This window comes from Corvus kubaryi, unplaced genomic scaffold (genome assembly GCF_017639235.1).
Source record: "Corvus kubaryi isolate FWS band 111438036 unplaced genomic scaffold, C.kubaryi_AGA036_p1.0 133, whole genome shotgun sequence".
NCBI lineage: Eukaryota > Metazoa > Chordata > Aves > Passeriformes > Corvidae > Corvus > Corvus kubaryi.
This window is the reverse complement of record NW_024580667.1, coordinates 11,875,047-11,893,281: the sequence shown is the minus strand read 5'-3', so window position 1 is coordinate 11,893,281 and position 18,235 is coordinate 11,875,047. Positions and strand designations below refer to the sequence as shown.

Here is an 18,235-nt window from a genome sequence, read left to right as displayed (position 1 = left end):
GCCCAGCTCAAGGCACTAAAGGGCACTGCTGAAGGCCATTATTGTGTTACCAGAGCTCCTTTTTACAGCACCAGTCCATGGCAGCTGCAAATCTCTAATTCCAGCTGACTCAAGGGTCACAGGACAGCATTTTGGAGGAAGCCCCGGCAGCCTCTGTACACCTTGCCTTCCACTGTGGCCTTTTTGCAGGCCATGGATCTCTGCAGCAAAGTAACTGCCTGCAGATGGGCCAGCCAATAAAGATTAAAAAAAAAAAGTCCTATAATCAAACTCCTAATTAACCTCTATGTCTAGGTATGCAAACGAAAGCATGACAAAACTACAGCTTGCTTCTAAACCAACTTCAGCCAGAAAGTTTTCTTTTGGAGCCTGAAATAAAAATAACAAGGGTATGTCAGTATGGTCTCATAAACTATCATTAAAAAAAATTAAGACTAGTCACAGAAGAAACCATAAAACAAAACAAATCTCCAAATAAAGGGCTCACACTTGGAAGACAGAGGTTTGGTGAATGAGCATTTCAGAGGCGACAATTTGTACAGCACAGCATAAACCTTAAACTTATCACTGCATGTGTATGTACAGGGGTAGTTCTGCAGATTCCTTTTACTAGCTTTGTTTTCATTGCAAGTCTAATTTAATAGAAACTGCAAAAGAGATACTGGTGCTTTGGGATTTATTCTGAGTTGCAGCAAAGGTACAGTTAGAGAACCAAGAAAACACACTCGTCTCCTAACAATGCTTATGGAGGCATGAGGTATTGTCAGCATATCCTTTATTACCACAGCAGGTCTAAATTTTTTTTCTCTAGATACTAAAATTAAGTTTTTAACATTACTGTCATCTACCACTATACTCTCTCCTCCATGACTGAAGATTTGGAGAAAGTTTCAGGATGTTTCTGTTCTGTTTTTTGTGGTGAGCAAAGTGAATATAAAGCATTTAACAAAAGAAGAATCCATCTGCAATTTTCCATTTATATATATCTCTCTATAAAAAAAAAGTGCTGATGACTTACTAACATGACATGCAGCTATCAAGAACTAACGTAAATAACCTCCACTTTGGTCTACCCACACCTTGTACATTGCTGAAACAGTGTATTATTCCAAATAGAAGCAGCTACCAGCATCAGAGGTAGAAAACACATTTTCCCTATGATGTGGCAAAAGCTTCCAAAATAAAAAGAAGCAAAGCTGATTAATCCACAGCACACATGATCAAGTGAAATTCATCCTCTGTGGACTTGGCTATGCTTAGGAGCAACAGTTAAAATATTGCTTTTGCTGCGCTTCACACTAATTATATTTCCCAGTTATTTACTTCAGGGAGAACACCCATTGACTATCAAAATCAAAACAATTTATTCTGGGAACATGCACAGTAAGTCTTCACAGGGAAGAAAAGCTCTAACAATTCAATGTGTGTCTTTAACATTTTTTCTTGCTCTTTAGTAGATGTACTACACCGATAGCTCATATTTATAAAGTTATGCAAGTACATACAGTTTTAACTACATTTATGGTCAATTCATCAAAGCATATCCCCCACAGCTCCTGCTTTTGCATCCCCCAGTCTTGGCCCTTACAGATAATTCTTAATAAAGCATATAATTTAATGGTGGTATCCAAATACACTTTTAAATCCAGAACATGAACTTTTCACTCTGGCATTTATGCAGTCAATCTCATCTGAGATCTCATCATTCTAGGTCTTCCATCAAGAGCCTAACGTGTCCTTGTTGGGACTTCTGCTTACTTTTCTACCTGTCCTTTAGCTGTCAGCTTCTGACTCTCAAGGAATTCCAAGCACAAAACTTCCAGTGCATGCAAGTCCACCTACAAGACACTGCTGAGACCTGACCCTGTGCTGGCAACCTCACTGCCCCAGACAGAGAACAAAAATATTACATTTACATACATCCTTTTGTACATAATGTATGCATCTCTGTATGATAATTTATTATGACTGTTCTTGGTCAAACTATTTAATATTGGCCACTGTGCACAGAAAGTGTTAATTGTCTCTGTTAGAAACCAATCAAGCCCCCTAAAGGGCAAGGCTCCAAAAGCAAGGACCTCATTCAACCCTGGAACTGTATTAAAGAGTCTGAATTACTTAGAGCTTCTGGAAGTCTAGGAAATACCCCAAAGTGGAGACTGCCTTAACACGGACCCAGGCACCCTCATTTATGCATGGGGCTGGTGCAGTCTCTTGAAGGAGTCCAGGTCAGTGAGGGAACAGTGAGAAATGAGACATGCTGGGGTCCCACCACCCGTGCCTAAATCCTGCTCCATTCTGACAATGTTTGGATTTCGTGGAAACAGAAGACCTTGGATCTATTAGGGTAGCACTTGGAAGATTATTTTTCAAGGGCAGGAGACAGCATGGAGATGGACTGATGCACAAAATAAGGCTGAGTATTTCTGCATCCCTTGAAAGAGTTATGTGAACCGATGTTCTTAAGTGAAATTTATTTGGAGATTCAATACCTCAACAAATGTAAAAAAGATTAAGTCTGCCTTTTTATCACTGCAAAAGATAAATCTTTGTTTAATCTGTAATTTCTCAGAGGGTTATTCACTGAGTTCCAGCTAGAAATCGTATGAGTTATTTATGCAAACTCAGAACACAAATCACATTATTCATGAAGCTCTTAACCTACAGAATAATAAAGATACTTTACCAAACCCAAACTTTTCTACACAAGAGAGATGAGTGGATTATGCATCCACCGACTTTTCAAGTCTCAAAAAGAAGGTTGGGTTTTTTTCTGGGTAAGAATTTGGAGCATTTACAAATATTTACAAAAATCTATAAAATTAAAGGATAAATCAGAATACAAAGTGACTAAGCTGTATGCAAAGTACTTAAATGGTATGCTATGATGAAAACATACACTGAATCCAGGATTGACAGCGCACTTAGGCCAACACAAAGAGGCCAATTAAAACATAGAGGGTCACTAAGCTTTGCAGTAAGGAGCTCTTAGCACAGAGATCAGATCCTGTATTCAGTATTTTCTGTCAAAGTTCATCTAAACTTTCACGGTGATGTGTGGCAAAACTACACAGGATGAAGGGAAACTCCAGTTTGCACTGGTGTCTCCTATCCTCTTTTGTGACCTTCGTGGCCCACAGAGAAACAAGTCAAGAGATAGAGTTAATATTACAGTCAACAACGTGCAGTTTTCACTGCTGTGACAGGTCTGCCTCTGCCCTCGCTCAAGGGAAGTCCTGTGCAGGAGGAGCCACTGCAGGCACCACGGGAGAACTATGGAGACTCAGCTGGTATTCCCATGGCATGAGCATTTTAGAGCCCTTAGGCACAAACAGGCCCTTGCACATACACATGCACTCTATAGGCACAGTGGTTTCTTTTCACTGTTACCTGAATTTATTTCAGAGACCAGAGGCACTGGCCCAGCACACTGTTTTTTAAGAAAATACAGGTACTTATAGAATGACATTTCTTGGAGTATTTCTGTTGATCCTTCAGCCATCTGGAAAAGACTGACTTGATTCAGAACAAAGTCCAAAGCTGGCATATAAATGCTAGAGTCAGTAATTCAACATCAGTGTCCAGATGCTTTCTGGGCACAAAAACAAGCAGAAAGTGATTTTAAATGTTTTAAGGAAAAAAAAAAAGTGGCTTATATTTGTCTAAAATGACAGACATCTATTATGAGGGTCTTAAGATGCTAGTATGGGTCTTCCACCACAGTATGAGAAAAGGCAAAATTATTTTATTACTTTATTCCTTCTGCCTCTGTATACTCTTTCACACAATTTTCTAGCACTTTGCAAAGCAACTTTCCTTTCTCATTCATATGTAAGGACAGAGCTAGAAATCTGGCCTACAGAATCTTATTTTTCCGATAATCTAAATTCTTCAAACAAATGTCTTCAAAAAAAACCCTCTACAGGGCACTGAAAAGTCTCATTTCTTAAAGGGCTGTAACTTGACACCAAATTCTCTGATGAAATGTTCCCAGAAGTCAGGGTCATTCATAAACAATTCCCTCCTGAAAGTGTTAAATTTTAGGCCATGTAATACAGGGGTGAGCTTTTAATGTGTCCTGTGGCATCACCTGGTTTCATCATCTTTGCAGGAACACAGCACCCTTTAGACTATCATTTATGACAAAGTTGGTTGAAGGTGATTGATGGCTTCAACAGTTAATTATTGGTGAGAAGAAAGGATGGACAGACAAATAGGTGTGATCCTCTACATTTAATTTCTTTTTGAAGAAATACAGACAACTGAGTTCTTGAAATTGTAGCAAGATACTTAAAACCTGCAGCAAAATCCTTATTCATTTGCATGCCTCAAGAAATACAGCATATTAAGTATATGGTGCCCTACATCAATAAAGGCTTTCTATCTTCAAGGCCCCAGCTACTCACAGCATGATGGCCTTGGGTAAAAAGGAAACCCACAAGAACTCAAGAAAAGCTATCAAAAGTCATGGAAGTTTCTAAAAACAACAAATACAGAAATCTGCATATTATGTTTTTTAATAACCTCCGAGAAAATAGTTCCGAGAAAGATTTCTATCTTCTGCACATTTTCTGAATAATTCACCTAGAATAAAGGTAACCAAAAAAAATGACAGTATATAGATTAGTCAAAAAACAGATTTAAACACGCACGTTAAATATTTCAGGAAAAATACATATGAGGTTATGCTATACTGATATTCAGAGCATTTATTTAACTGCCTGACATTTAAACTGACAGGCTTAAAGAAAGGCAGAGACAACATATGAGAACTGCCAAAGCAGCTTAATGCAGTGTCACAATGTTAAACTGCCAAGATAAACTGACCAACAGTAATGGCAGAATAATTTTCAGCGGTAATGTCTTTTAGGTTATTTATAAAAAGCAGACTAGAAACTGAGAGCTTGCAGTTTATCAAAACATCACTGTTTAGCTAAACAAGTGGAGGCTGACAGATGAGTTTGAAAAAAAGTATTTGCATGAAACATACCAAGCTCTAAAAGGAAACAAAGATAATTATTTGCACAAGTGAATAGCAGCATAAAAGTATTAAGGTTGATGATGGCTGAATTGCCACTCAGCTTTCTCCTGTGTGAGATGCCACACTGAATCCACCAAATCTAATCACGCAGCCTGACTCTTTTTTGGCACACAGATTTCTAATGCTATGACATAGTCTAGTAACACGTGGTGTGGATGAGTTCGTGGGGATAAAAAAAGCTCTTCAATAAACGCATGATGAACGCGAGGAATTGAAGGTTGCATGCTCTTGGCAGGCAACACTTTGTTCTAATTCATTTTGAAAACACTTGAATGATGATTTCGCAATTAAATTATTTACTTGTAATACAACGTAATTATACATTCTGGAACATAGAGGACAGTTGGCTTAATTCCTTCTAATGTGTGTTTAGACTTCGCAAGTCTACAATTAGCCTGTACATGGGTTAGCTGGTATTTTCTATTTAAAATTTACTTTTTAATTTTCTCTTATTCTTTGTTCTTCCTTCTCCCTCCTTTCTGATGTGTTGCAGTTGTGGTTTTAATAAAGCAATTATTGGCAGAAAATTTAACCTGACTGATTGTGCAAATAAAACAAATATAGATTTATTTGGCACCAAAATCTAGGAATTTACAGTCAAATGCTTAAAACTTTGCACCAAAAAATAGCAAAATAATCCTGGTTTAATTCTTACAACAACCTGTCTCATCACCTTTTCCTGCCCCCATGTCAACTTTAAATCCCAAACTATGTTCTTTCCTGATTTTCTTTTCATGTCACAAAACCAATAAGAAAATTCTAGTTTTACATACAGTACTTCAGTTCTTGACATTTGCACCATTATATCTTGCTGTGCAGTAATTCAGCGTCTGAGTATCAGTTTACTCCTTATCTTTGCCCTTAACATCTCACTGTGGTTTCCAGTGAGACCGTTCACCTCTCGGGCTGCCAGAGCTGACATTACAGCTACAGAGTAGAGACACATAAAAAACTTTCCTCATACTATATATCCTCAATTATTTAAAACAATTCCTAGTCTGGATCCTACAAAACTAAAGAAGCTTTTATTTAAAAAATATCTTCTCAGCTATACCTCGGGGATAAACTGGTGCAAGTGTGCAACACAATTATGGAAATACCATACAATTATCAATGGACTAACTTTTTCTATCTTCCAGGAATCTACCAAGCTTATTCAAGTTAGACTGTCTTTTCAACACTTTTTTTTTTGCTGTTTGCAATATAGTTATTTAGGATTTACCACATATAAACATGTCCTATTGCTATGTTCTATCTCAAAAATAAATGGACTGTAGCAGTTAAGTTTCATATGAGTGACCGAAATAATTTTCCATGAATTATGCAATCTAAACTAAATTACAAGTGATAAATAGTTGCTAAAGGTATCAAAAACTACTTGGAAACCCCTTAATTACAAATTTGTATGTTTACAAACTGCACAGACACTGGGCAACAGAAGGGGTTAATCCAAAGGAATTTGCAAGCAAAACAAAAACCGGAACACACCAAGATCTCAGGAGTCCCCACAGACACCAAGGTCCAAGCACCCTGACCACACACACACTAACAGATCTACCAGACAGCACAAGAGTTTTGGGTAAACGCTGCAATTACCTTGCACCCGTCTGCCCTCCACATTAACTCTTCTATTAAGAGGGGTTTTACCCAGGAGACCACTCCCTTGAAGACACGTCTGGCATGGAGAAGGGGCCAATGCCATATGGTCGGATCCAAACTGAGGTTGCAGATTGGCTGTGCCTCTGGACTAAGCTGCTGGTAGCCCCATCTCCAGCCCAACTCCTGCTCACTCCAGCTGGATCCCTGGATTCAGCTGACCACCCTACTGGCACGGGACTGCCTATGTCCACTCTGCAGTGCTGGGGGAGAGAGCACAAAAACTGTGCTGCACTATTGCTGATGCACAAAACTCTGAATTATTCCTTTGTTTCACATGAGAGAACCATTAAAAGGCTCAACTCCACATCTCTGTTACTCACAGCCCAGGATCTCCTTCACTGTACGTGGAGAGTACAGGCTGCACACCATCACTGAACAATCCTGTAAAAGCACAGGACCAAAAAATACTGACCTTCTCCCAGGCTATTTTTTTAATTTTTCATCCCTTTTACTGTAACAGAAACCTGCATGCTCTTTTCCACTCCTGGATTCCAGGAATCACTAAATTAAAGTGTTTAAAACTGGTATTACTACATTCTTCTATTTCTATTTTAATAAACAACACATGCCCATCACCCACGCCTATGATCATGCTGGGTCAAATATTTTATACATAAAAGATGCTCATAAATAAACAATTTTAACACACAGAAACAGCTGCTGGTGCACAAGTAACCAGAAGCCAGCAAACCATCTATTTGCTCACTGCACAGGGGCCACCTGCTGCTAACAGAAGGGAAGGAAAAGTTATTTCTGCTCCATAATGCACATCCCAAGAAACCAGCAGCCACTCCTGCTTAATGAGTGAGAAGTGATCAGATAAAAACAATTTCAGGGAAAAGAAAACATTAAACCTACACAGCTATGTTTAGGGTTTCTCCACCTCACTTTGTATTAACCTCTCACGTTCTTCCTAAGTTATTGGTCATATTGCTTATCAACATTTCCCCAAGCTAAAGGTTGGAATGTCAATGAGAATCATCAGGTTTTGAGTGATGAAATAGAAGTATTTTTATTTTGCTACCTTAAAAAACAAGACTTAGGATGAAGAGTCTTTTGAACACACGTTTGCTGAAGGGCAGATTCCTACCCTATGTAATCCATGGCAGTTCAGCTAAAAGATCAGGGCTACTTGCCTAATAAAATCTGCAACTCTAAAAGTCCAAGGTGATAGGTCTATCAAAAGCCAGTTAAAGATCCACATATTGATGAAAACAAAATAGGACAACCCAATACAAACACGCACAGTAAGTTCTGAAATTGATAAAGGAAGAGCCAGAAGGAAATCTGAAAGGTTTCAGTTTGAAAATAGGAAGCAGTCAAGGTGAAAATGAAATCAGCCTGCTTTGCAAACAACTCTCGTTATTAGTATCATAAAGATCTAACCATACGGGAGTCAATATCCTGCACAGTGCAGCTGAGAAAAACAACAGCAGGGAAATAATATAATTCTTCTTTTCAACTGTAATACCACAGCCAGCACTAAGAGTTGTTTTCAGAAAACACTCTGCAGGGTTTGTGTTGAATAAAAAGTAAAGTACAGCCTCTCCCGAGTCTTGTCTATAACTGCCACTGCCGCAGACAAGCCACAATGATTTCCTTCTCTGTGCTGAAAAGGAGCTCTTAAGGATGTTTCTGACAATCACTTAAACAAATAACAGGATAACCTCAAAGACAACACTCCTAAACACTATTTGAAGAGATCATATATGTTTCCCTCCTCTCATGAATATAAAAAGTGTATGAATAGAGGTGATCCAGTTGCACTCAAAATTACTTTGGACAAAGACATCTCCAGCTAGTGATGCTGGCAACTGAGCTTCCTTCCTCTCACTGGAAGTGGATGCAGGTTTTTTCTAAACACTTTCCATACTTCGTAAAAAATTAATAGGTCGATTGTTGTGATTTACACAAAGCTAACTTCTACAGAAGAATCAGTGAGTAGCACTCTGTAAATACTGTCTTTCTAGACAAAAATATATATACCTCATATAGTGAGCACATCATTAATGCAAGATTACTTTTCTTGATGGCAGTCAACACTTTCTGTCGGAAGTGTTGACTGTTATACGAAGAGCCAAAGACTGGATTAGCTCTTACATTTATTTGTCTTGGCCATTTTAGATTGAATCACAGCATCAAGAGTAAACAGCAAGATTTTAAAAAAGATTTATGTGTGACTAGATAGATAAGATTCCTCCCACATACATATATATGGTCAAAGGGGGAGGACAGAAATTGAAAGACAAAAACCATGAAAACTGGAAGAGTTTTCTATAAGCAGAGTGATAAACAGTGCTGTGTGAACATCTGTCTTTTCAAACACCTCTTGTGTTTGTTTATTCATTGGAGATCTCATGGCAGGCTTATCTAACCTTGAAAATTGGTGAGCATCCTGGCTTGGAAACAGTGTTACAGGCAGGAAGGTTCTCTCAAATACCAGTGGAAAAACCACTACCACAACCTCCTTGTGCAAGGCAGACTGGGAATTGCCCAAATGAGCAGCACTGAGCATGTTAGAGCCATGTTAAGAATTTTGATGTGTAAAGAACAATACACACATTAAGTTTCAGTGGTGGTGAGTGTTACCCTGTGCTTACTTTTAGACTTTATTTAGCAAAGAAAAAAAGTTGTATTTATATACACCTGAGCAATACAAGTACATATACAATGCTTCTGAGAAGACACTTCAGTGTTACTAGGATCATTACCTGTTTCCACTTTTATGGAGTTTGGTTGCAGAGAGTACCAGAATGCTGAGTTCTGCAGTTTCTCCTCCTTCTAAGCAGTTTTCTTGTCTTATGATTAAAAACAGAACAAGAAAAAAAGATGTCCTCTCCCTACCTTCACCCTTTTTCTTTGAAATAATTCAAGTTATGCCAAAACCAGCTCCCTGCCTTCAGGTCCTGCCTATGCATATATTGCCCCTTCTCTGGCATGCCCCATACCTCCCCACTTCTCAGCACGAGCTCTTGCCTCCCTTCAAAACCTTACCCCTCCAACAGAATGCCATCTGCCACATCCAGCACACTGGTTCCTGCAGCCCTGCGGCTTTCAGCACACCTGTCCTGCACCCCACCATCACAGGCATCTCCCCTGATTGGCAAACTGCCCCAGGAAGCTCCTGAGGGATTGCCGGGGCTGATCTGACATCCTTGGCAGGGCAAGTGCCACCAGCACTCTACTGTCAGAGGTGGCTGGCACGCTTCAGCACACCGGCTGCAAGCAAACCCGCACACCCCACATGTGCTCGCTGTTTTGGGAAGCTTGAGAAGCCCGCAGCCAGAAAACAGACATATTTTTCAGGACCATGAAGTCTCTCCCTGGCATTAATCCACTGCATTCACAAGGGAAGGTAGTTTGGACACTTCCATGGGCTTTGCCACAAACCCTGCCAGCCATGAGGCTGTTGCTCCTGACCCAGAGCAGCTCCAGGCCTCACAGAGAAACCATACATGGGCTTTCCTTACAAAAATCATACATCAGCTCTTACTCCGAAACTTCAGTTTTGATACTGCAAATACGTCATCTGCTTGTTGCTTTCTAGAGGTTGTGCTTTGAAGGTGAGGCAGGGTTGTAGGCTCATACAACCACAGCACTGCCCAGGATGGAAAGGACCTCAAAAGATTATCTGGTCCAACCTTCCACGGGAGAGGGAGCCCAGATGAGATTATCTAACATCCTGTCCAACCCCATCTTGAAAACATGCAGTGATAGGGCCTCCACTATGTCCCTTGGGAGGTTGTTACAGTAATTATTGTTGTCACTGTAAAAAAAAATTATTTCTTTTGTTGAGGTAAAGCCTCTGCTGGTACCATTCCTTTTTGCTTTCTCCATGTGGCTACTTGGAGGACAGAATTTGCATCCTCTTTGTAGCCATCCTTTAAGCACTGGAATATGGTGATGAGGTCCTCCTGAGCCTCCTCTTCTCCCGGGTCAATGCGTGGTCTCCAACAGGAAGAATAGGAAAATAAAAACAAGTTCCTGCTGATACCCAGTGGGGCAGAAGAAAGATGTGAGCAGAAGACCAGGCTGCAGCACAGATGGAAGGGCAGAAACAAGAGGTGGATGCTCTTCTCCTACTACCCTAGGAATACACCTGCAGCGGGGTCCTGGAGTATATTTTAAGCAGGACAGCAGCCTAGTCAGGAGTATCGAAATGATCTGAGGCAACTGTGCTAATTATAAGTCTAAGAATTATCATAATTTTGCACGTTTGTAACACAACACAAAAGCCCACTGCTGATTTTTTTTCCCATCAGTATTAAGACAGAACAGACTTAAAATGACAGTAGAAAAGAGCACTTGTTTCCTTACATTAGCTGACTAGATTAGGTACTATTGTCAATTTTAAGAGACGTGCAAGCATAATTTTCTCCAGTATACCTTACACTAAGAGTCTCTCTGATTTCCAATAGAAGAAAACAGAGAATCAATGCAAACAAATGAATTACACAGCACTAAAATATAAAGATTTCACAGCTTACGTTTTATAGAGCTTTATCTAGGTGCTCCCTGACAAGAATCAGAAACATGTTTTGTACTCAGCTGACTACAAAAATAGGTCTCTTTTTCTTTTTGAACCAAATTAGTCCAGAAATATTTGATGGAAAAAATGTCAGTTACTAATCAGTACCCAGATGTCAATATACAGCTTTCAGTACTATTTTAATAATAAAATATTCAATAAAAATAGCCTAAACTTAGAAATAAATCCTCTAGTGAAAAACCTGTTCTTACTCCAAGTTTAAGAATCACTCCTTATGATCCCCCCCCATCACTCAAACTTCACTGAGGGATTATTATTCAGCTACAAAATTAAAACCCAAACTGATCCTAAATCATACAGAGCTTTTAGAAACCATCTGTTGAATTTTATGCCTCAAAATTCTAGATCATTTATGTGATTTCCTACATAAAAAGTGCACACCAATATTTCAATATCATACTTCCATAAAATCAAGTTCTATTTGATTCTAAAATACACATATGACTCTATTTTTAAGCTTCCAAGTCATATCTTAATCAAAATATATATAGGTGGATACTTGAAAGAATATTAATTTGTTATACCCAGTTAAACACTCTTCAATAAATAATTCTCTTGTAACTGTAATAGTTTGAGCTATTAAAAGAGAATACTAACACCATCTCTGCAAGATCAATTGAAACAATTTGGCTAAAGGGAATGTGGCAATCAGAAAAACAAGCAAAATTTAACTTGAAGTGTTTTCTGCAAGCCTTGCCTTACACTTTAGGTGTATATAAGCACTGATATTTGACTGCTTAAAAAACAGGGAAAGTGTGAAAGTGAAGTTTAAAAACTTAGAAAGTAATGTCAGTACACCAGAACTACCTTAAAGCAAAGACAATGTATGTTTTTACAAAGTACTTCTGGTTAGTTCTTAACACTTAACACACACCCCAACATGATATAGAAGTAATCTGAAAATATTTGGCACATGTGAATATCCTTGCAATGACCTGACCCAAACTAGAACAACATCAGTATGTTTTTGTCTAAAAGGATTCAAGGATATGTAGATGATGTACTGGAAATCCTTTGTTTTATGACTAAAGTTGGCTTATCTTGTGGCATTACTCAGAACTCTATCTGGCTTTATGTTTTCCATGAGAAGTAGAAAGGTGCAGATGACTTTATTTTTTTTAAGTGCAAGAACTATAACCTTAACTTCAAATGGACCTTCCCAAGTTTGCTCATTGCCTGCTTGGACAGAAGAATTCTCAGTTTGTTTCTACTTATACAATCAGCAAATCCGACATGTATTTCTTTCTAAAGTGTTCAGTCTATTTCTTTCAATAGAAAAAATCACTGATAACAATTTTGAAACTATAAATTGAAACTATTACATCATTCAGAAATAACAAGCCAGTAAGTTTATAATTATGATATACTGGAAAATCACCTCACTTTCTCATCCTTGGCTAAAGCTGCTTTGACTTGACAGTCTCTGAACCCCCTTTAAGGAATATTTCTTCCCTTTTTCACTCCACCTATACTGATCTGCAAAGACATTTAATTCTGTAAAGTTACCATTTCTGAGCCCTCAAATCTCTCTGCTTTTAACCTTTAAAGCCTTATTTGCCACCTTCTAAACAACATCTTATTATGCTACACAGACAAAACAACCATAATTTCTACTTCATACACCACTTTTCAAAGTACATCTTTGGGTACCACAGCCACTTCAAAGCAATGCTCAGAAACCGAGGGCGACAGGCTTGCTTGAGTAGAAAAGCTTTATAAAGATGTAAAAAAACTTTCCCCAATAAATGGGATCAGGAGAGGGGAATGGCTCAGGGGTCCCTGCAGGCAGGCTGTGGGCGCTGCAGGCTCTTCTTGTCAGTTGTGAGAACTTGAGCAAGCAGAACAATTTAGGGAGTTTATTACTGCTTCAGCGAGCAAAAGGAGCTAACACACACATAGCGGAGTCCCAACTTACAGGCCAATTAAAAGCTTCACATTATCGCTCTACATCACTGAAAGCAAGAAGGAACACAGTCAACTTTGCAGATCTGCTCCTTTATAAATAACATCAGAGTAAAAATTAAAAAAAAAAACCCAAAAAACCAAAAAAAAAAAACAAAAAAAAACCAAAAAAAAAACCACACCAAAAAACCCACTCACAACAAAAGAGTTCTTTCAGTCACTAGTCCTGCAGCCATCATTTCAACACAAAAGGATGCCCTTGAGCATTTGTACACAAAACATACACTTATTTTACTTCATGAATATTGTGATTATCTTAATGTAGCTAATTTGGAATGAGCCTGCACACAGTTCTTTAAAAAGAAAATTGCCTCTTTACTAAAGGAATGTTTTTATAGCACTTTACAGTCAATTTCAGAACAAATTCCCTTTTGCAGTAAGTAGTACTAGGCTCTCATCTACTACACAATTATAGCAGAGGAGATAATTTGGATGCTATTGCTTCTATGTTACAGCAGCTTCAAATTCAGTAACAAGAATAACCAACATACTGGGCATTATTTTCCTAGGGCAATAGGGCAATCAAAACCAGGCACATTTGAGTAGTGATAATCAGCATAGCTACATATCTGATTGGAACCACAGCAGTGTGAGAAGTAACTGTATTGCTTTCATTTCAAGATCCAAGCCACATGAGAGGAACTGGGCCAGCTTACAGCAGCCGAGCAAATGGTATTTTTGATAACTGCCTTCTGGTGCTCAGAATCTAATTTCCATACAAAAATACCCATTTTTTTGCAAGTGCAATGGATCTTCATAATTTTATAGATATGCCCTAGTCAACTGGCTTGAGGAAGTGTGAATTGCACCCATTTATTTCCAAAATGTGGGATACTGATTTGGGCAACAGGAGCTTGTCTCTGATTTCATAATTATTAAAATCTACTAGGTTTATCAAATTATGCAATTAAAAAACAAAACAAAAAACCCACCATGAAGTGTCCTCCAGTTCTTCCATTATTAATTAAATCAGAAATAAGCAGCTCAACATAAGGCATTCAAGCTGTTATGAAATTCACTTATTTGTAAATGAAGCTCATTCTCAGTATAACACCTTTTCCTGGGGAGTCAATTTATTTAAAAGGAATTAAGACATTACCATACCAAGACATAATTAAGGGATTTTGTGAGTAGTTGCAGCCTGAAGTATCACAGCTCTGCTTTTAAACTTCTACAGCAAAAAAAGACTTACCAGCCATTACATTGTAGACCTGACATATCAGATGTGCTCCAGGAGTGAGGGAGGTCTATCGGATCACATAGCTATGTGCTTTTATCCTGCAATGGATCTGTACAGTTGGATTCCCGCAGCCACGATCAGGAAGGCTCTGTGCAGGTGCAGAAATCCATCAGTGGCCACATGCAAGACCGTGTCTCAAGAGGACTGGCTTGCTGCCTGTGACAGCTAGAAATACCTCCACACTGCTGCAGCAAGGCTCATGTTCAGGCTGCCCCTCTGAAATGTACTTGGAAGAATTACCTACTCCATATAACGTCCTAGCAATGTGCAGCTACACTGCAGGGCTACTGGGCACCCGAGAAACAAAGAACAGACCATCAGAGTCCCTACAGAGTCTATGAATCTACACCACGCATGATTTAGTATTCCAGTACCGTGGTGATGAGCATTCTGTAGATAACTCATGTAGATTACTCACCCAGCAAGTCTGTCACACACTCAAGTGTGGTATTTGAAAATACTAGGTTGTTTTCTGACTACTTTTTAAGGCTTCGTAAGAAAATTTTCATCCTACTCACTGTACCAAAATAGCTTCAAGTAGAGATATTTCGCCTTGGGAACAGAATTACCTGTGTGTAGGTGCATGCAGTCCAGAGTATGCCTAACCAAAACAGCCCAAGCCGACAAGCAGCAGATCCTGTTTGGGGATTTCTGTTTTACGTTTGCACAAAGGCAAAGCAGATCCCTCACCTTCCTGCCTGCCCTGGAAAGGTGAATGACTGCAAACTGACTGGACTGTTCACTCACTGGGCAAGGCAGAGAGGTATAGGAGGGCCACCCTGTGCACTGCTAGTGCAAGGAAAGTAAAAGACACCCCGAGCAGCACACCCAACCCCACAGCACTTCTGCACCATCACCTTTGCCTTGGAGTGGTTTGGCAGGTTACAGGTGGAGCAGGCAACTGTCTGACCCATGAGAGGGAGGTGACATCATAGGTCTTTAAAGCTAAGAGGTGAGTGTTGACCTGCCTAAATCAGGGAAGTTTATACCTAATCCACACAACCTGATGTGCCTGATCTGTGATTTTGTCTAATGCTTGAATTTATTTAATTAATCATACACTTAAACACAATGCTATGTGTATGTATGAAAACTAATTTCTTTCATACTGTTAAATCTGTTGCACTATTTCAACTTTATCCATACACTCAAATGTATACCCTATTCATTGAATCATAAAATTGTTCAGGTTGGAAAAAACTCCAAGATCATTGAGTCCAGTCTTTGACTGAACACTACCCCATTAACTAAAGCAGTCATTTCTTGAACCCATCCAGAGGTGATGACTCCACTACTTCACAAGGGAGCCTGTTCCAACGTCTGATAACCCTTTCAGTGAGGAAATTCTTCCTAATAGCTAACCTGAACCTCCCTTGACAACTTGAAGCCATTTCCTCTACTCCTGTCACTGGTTGCCTGCAAGTCTGACCCCCACCTGGCTACACGTCCTTTCAGGTAGTTTCAGAGAGTGGTAAGGTCTCCCCTGAGCTCCCTTTCCTCCAGGCTGAAGAGATGCAGCTGCTCCTCACTGACTTACTCTCCAGACCCTTCCCCAGTTGTGTTGCCCTTCCCTGGACATGCTCCAGCCCCTCAATGTCTTTGTTGTAGTGAGGGGTCCGGAAATGGACACAGGACTTGAGGTGCAGCCTCAACAGTGCCAAGTACAGGGGGACAATCACTGCCCTGGTCTTTGCTTAAGAACATCATTGTGTAAATCAAAATCCAGGACACAGATGGCTCTACAGGGCAAGGAGGAAGGGCTTTTACTTGGAGTAACTGAGACCATTTTATTTTACTTATTTATCTTACTTGTTTGAGAACACTGAGGAGCACATTAATAAAGCATGCAGCTGCATCCTCCATCATGTGCACACAAAAAAATCCAGACCAAGCTAACTATTTTGGCATATGGAACCTAGGGAAGAAAGAGCATCACTTTGAAAGCCTCCAGAGGCAAAAAAAGCTTTTAAAAAGAAAAACAGAAGCAAATAGTGTATACGGGAAGACAAATTTAGGGTATTATAAGAGGAATTAATACCTGCTCTTAAAATTCTAGTTTGTATACACTGCAGTCACTCAAGCCCTAGTTCAAAATACTTTACAAAGCCAGTCAATCTTTTACAGTAATCCAGTGAAAATTCCCTTAATGTGCACATCCCAGAGGCCTAGAGGGGTTCAGAGCACTGTGCCCCTTTTCAAGGGTCAAAACTTCAGTTCTTTGATATCACTGTACTTTTGCACGTTGTTAACAGTAATTCTTCTGTGGGTCAAAGAAGAAAAGCTCAAGAAATAGTCTGCATCATCATGAAATGAGCCAAACTTAGAGCAGACTGTACAGCTTTAGGCTAAGGGTAGTCAAAACAGGCATAACAGCCAAGCTCAAGGAACCAGGGCTAGGCAGAAGGCTGTCTCAGGGCTGCACAGGGAGACAAATGGGACACACCACCAGCAGGGTGCCAAAAGCTGTTGCCTGGGATGTGGCAAAGTAGGGAAGGGATCTCCCTTTTTCCTTGTCTTGACTGAACAGGCATTCACAAAACAAGCAAAAATGCAGTCAGAGATGCCAGCATTTTACACAGTGTTCCAATCCTGTCCAATTGATGCAAGAATGAGAAGCTAACTTCTGTACACTATAGGGATATTTGAAGGAAAAACAAGATATCCATCTAACGGACATGTAAGAATAGGATTTCAGTAAGATACTGCTTCATCAAACACAGTTCAAAATTTAAAGAGAACACGTAGATTTGCAGTAGAGCCAAGCAATGCTCTTGATTTGAACTTGAAACCAATAGAGCCAAGCACAGAAGTGACATGCATGGATTGCTTTCCTTTGCAGAGACCAGTTCTGGACAACTAGGACATACATAACAGTACAGAGAGGAGATAAAGATGTGGACATTTTGACAAGGATGAAAAACAAGCAAATACAATACTGCGATTGCATTCCTGAAGGTGAGAGACAGAGGGAGAAAAAGCATATTAGGTCATGTGTGCAAATTTATATGCAGGAAATCGGTGGGGGGTCGGGGGGCGGGAAATCAAGGATGAAAAATGGAAATATTGGATGGTGTTCAATACACTAGCTCCACTTACCTTGGAACTTCATTAAAAACTGGCCCACTTACAGTAAAAGCCATGATATTTTAACTCCATCAGAAACACCATTTGCCTTATTTGAAACATCAACACAGTAAAAAAAAAAAAAAAGCAAAACAGGACCGAAGAACTTCCTAAAGCAAAAACAGGACCGAAGAAGTCTGACTTGACTTTATACCACTACACATTACAAGATCATCTGATTATCTATGGGACAAATCACAAGCTTTTCTACTCAGAAGCAACAGACAATGTATGTTCCAGAAACAGCATTACTGCAGATGTTTTGTGACAAACTACTAATAGTAACACCATCATAATCTTCAAAAAACAAAAAAAAAAGTTCTGGCTTCTGGAAAAAAGAAAGTTGTTTAATCTTGATTAAAACCACCCTAGGATTTTAAAGGACAACTTATAAAGTCCCTTTGAATGTAAACCAATAAGAAAGAATTCATTTTGGTATGGAGGATTACATTTATATCTGATTAAAACAGAAAATACTGAATAAGAAAGAAAAGAGAACGCTCTCTATATAATTAAATTTTCATTCTCAAAATTACTCTTAGCTATACCAGATAATTGAAAATCTCTGCAAGTCTACACTATGGTCACATATTTATGAAATTGGATGCCTAATCTGCACAAGAAAAAAAACACAAAATACAGAGTAAACCTGTAGATTTTA

General features: G+C 39.2%; 1 protein-coding gene across 2 annotated transcripts in view; it reads right to left on the bottom strand.

The window, feature by feature from the left end:
* MAP7D2 (MAP7 domain containing 2) overlaps window positions 1–17,575 on the bottom strand; it is a 61,504-nt gene extending 43,929 nt beyond the window's left edge. Inside the window, exon 1 of one of the 2 annotated variants that reach the window (XM_042036667.1) lies at window positions 17,548–17,575. In XM_042036667.1, the coding sequence (XP_041892601.1) occupies window positions 17,548–17,560 (13 nt within the window). In that variant the 5' untranslated portion in view covers window positions 17,561–17,575. Of the gene's footprint in view, window positions 1–14,403; window positions 14,427–17,547 lie in introns of those variants that run through there. The other variant, XM_042036676.1, reaches the window with a different exon arrangement.
* Window positions 17,576–18,235: the final 660 nt, after the last annotated feature.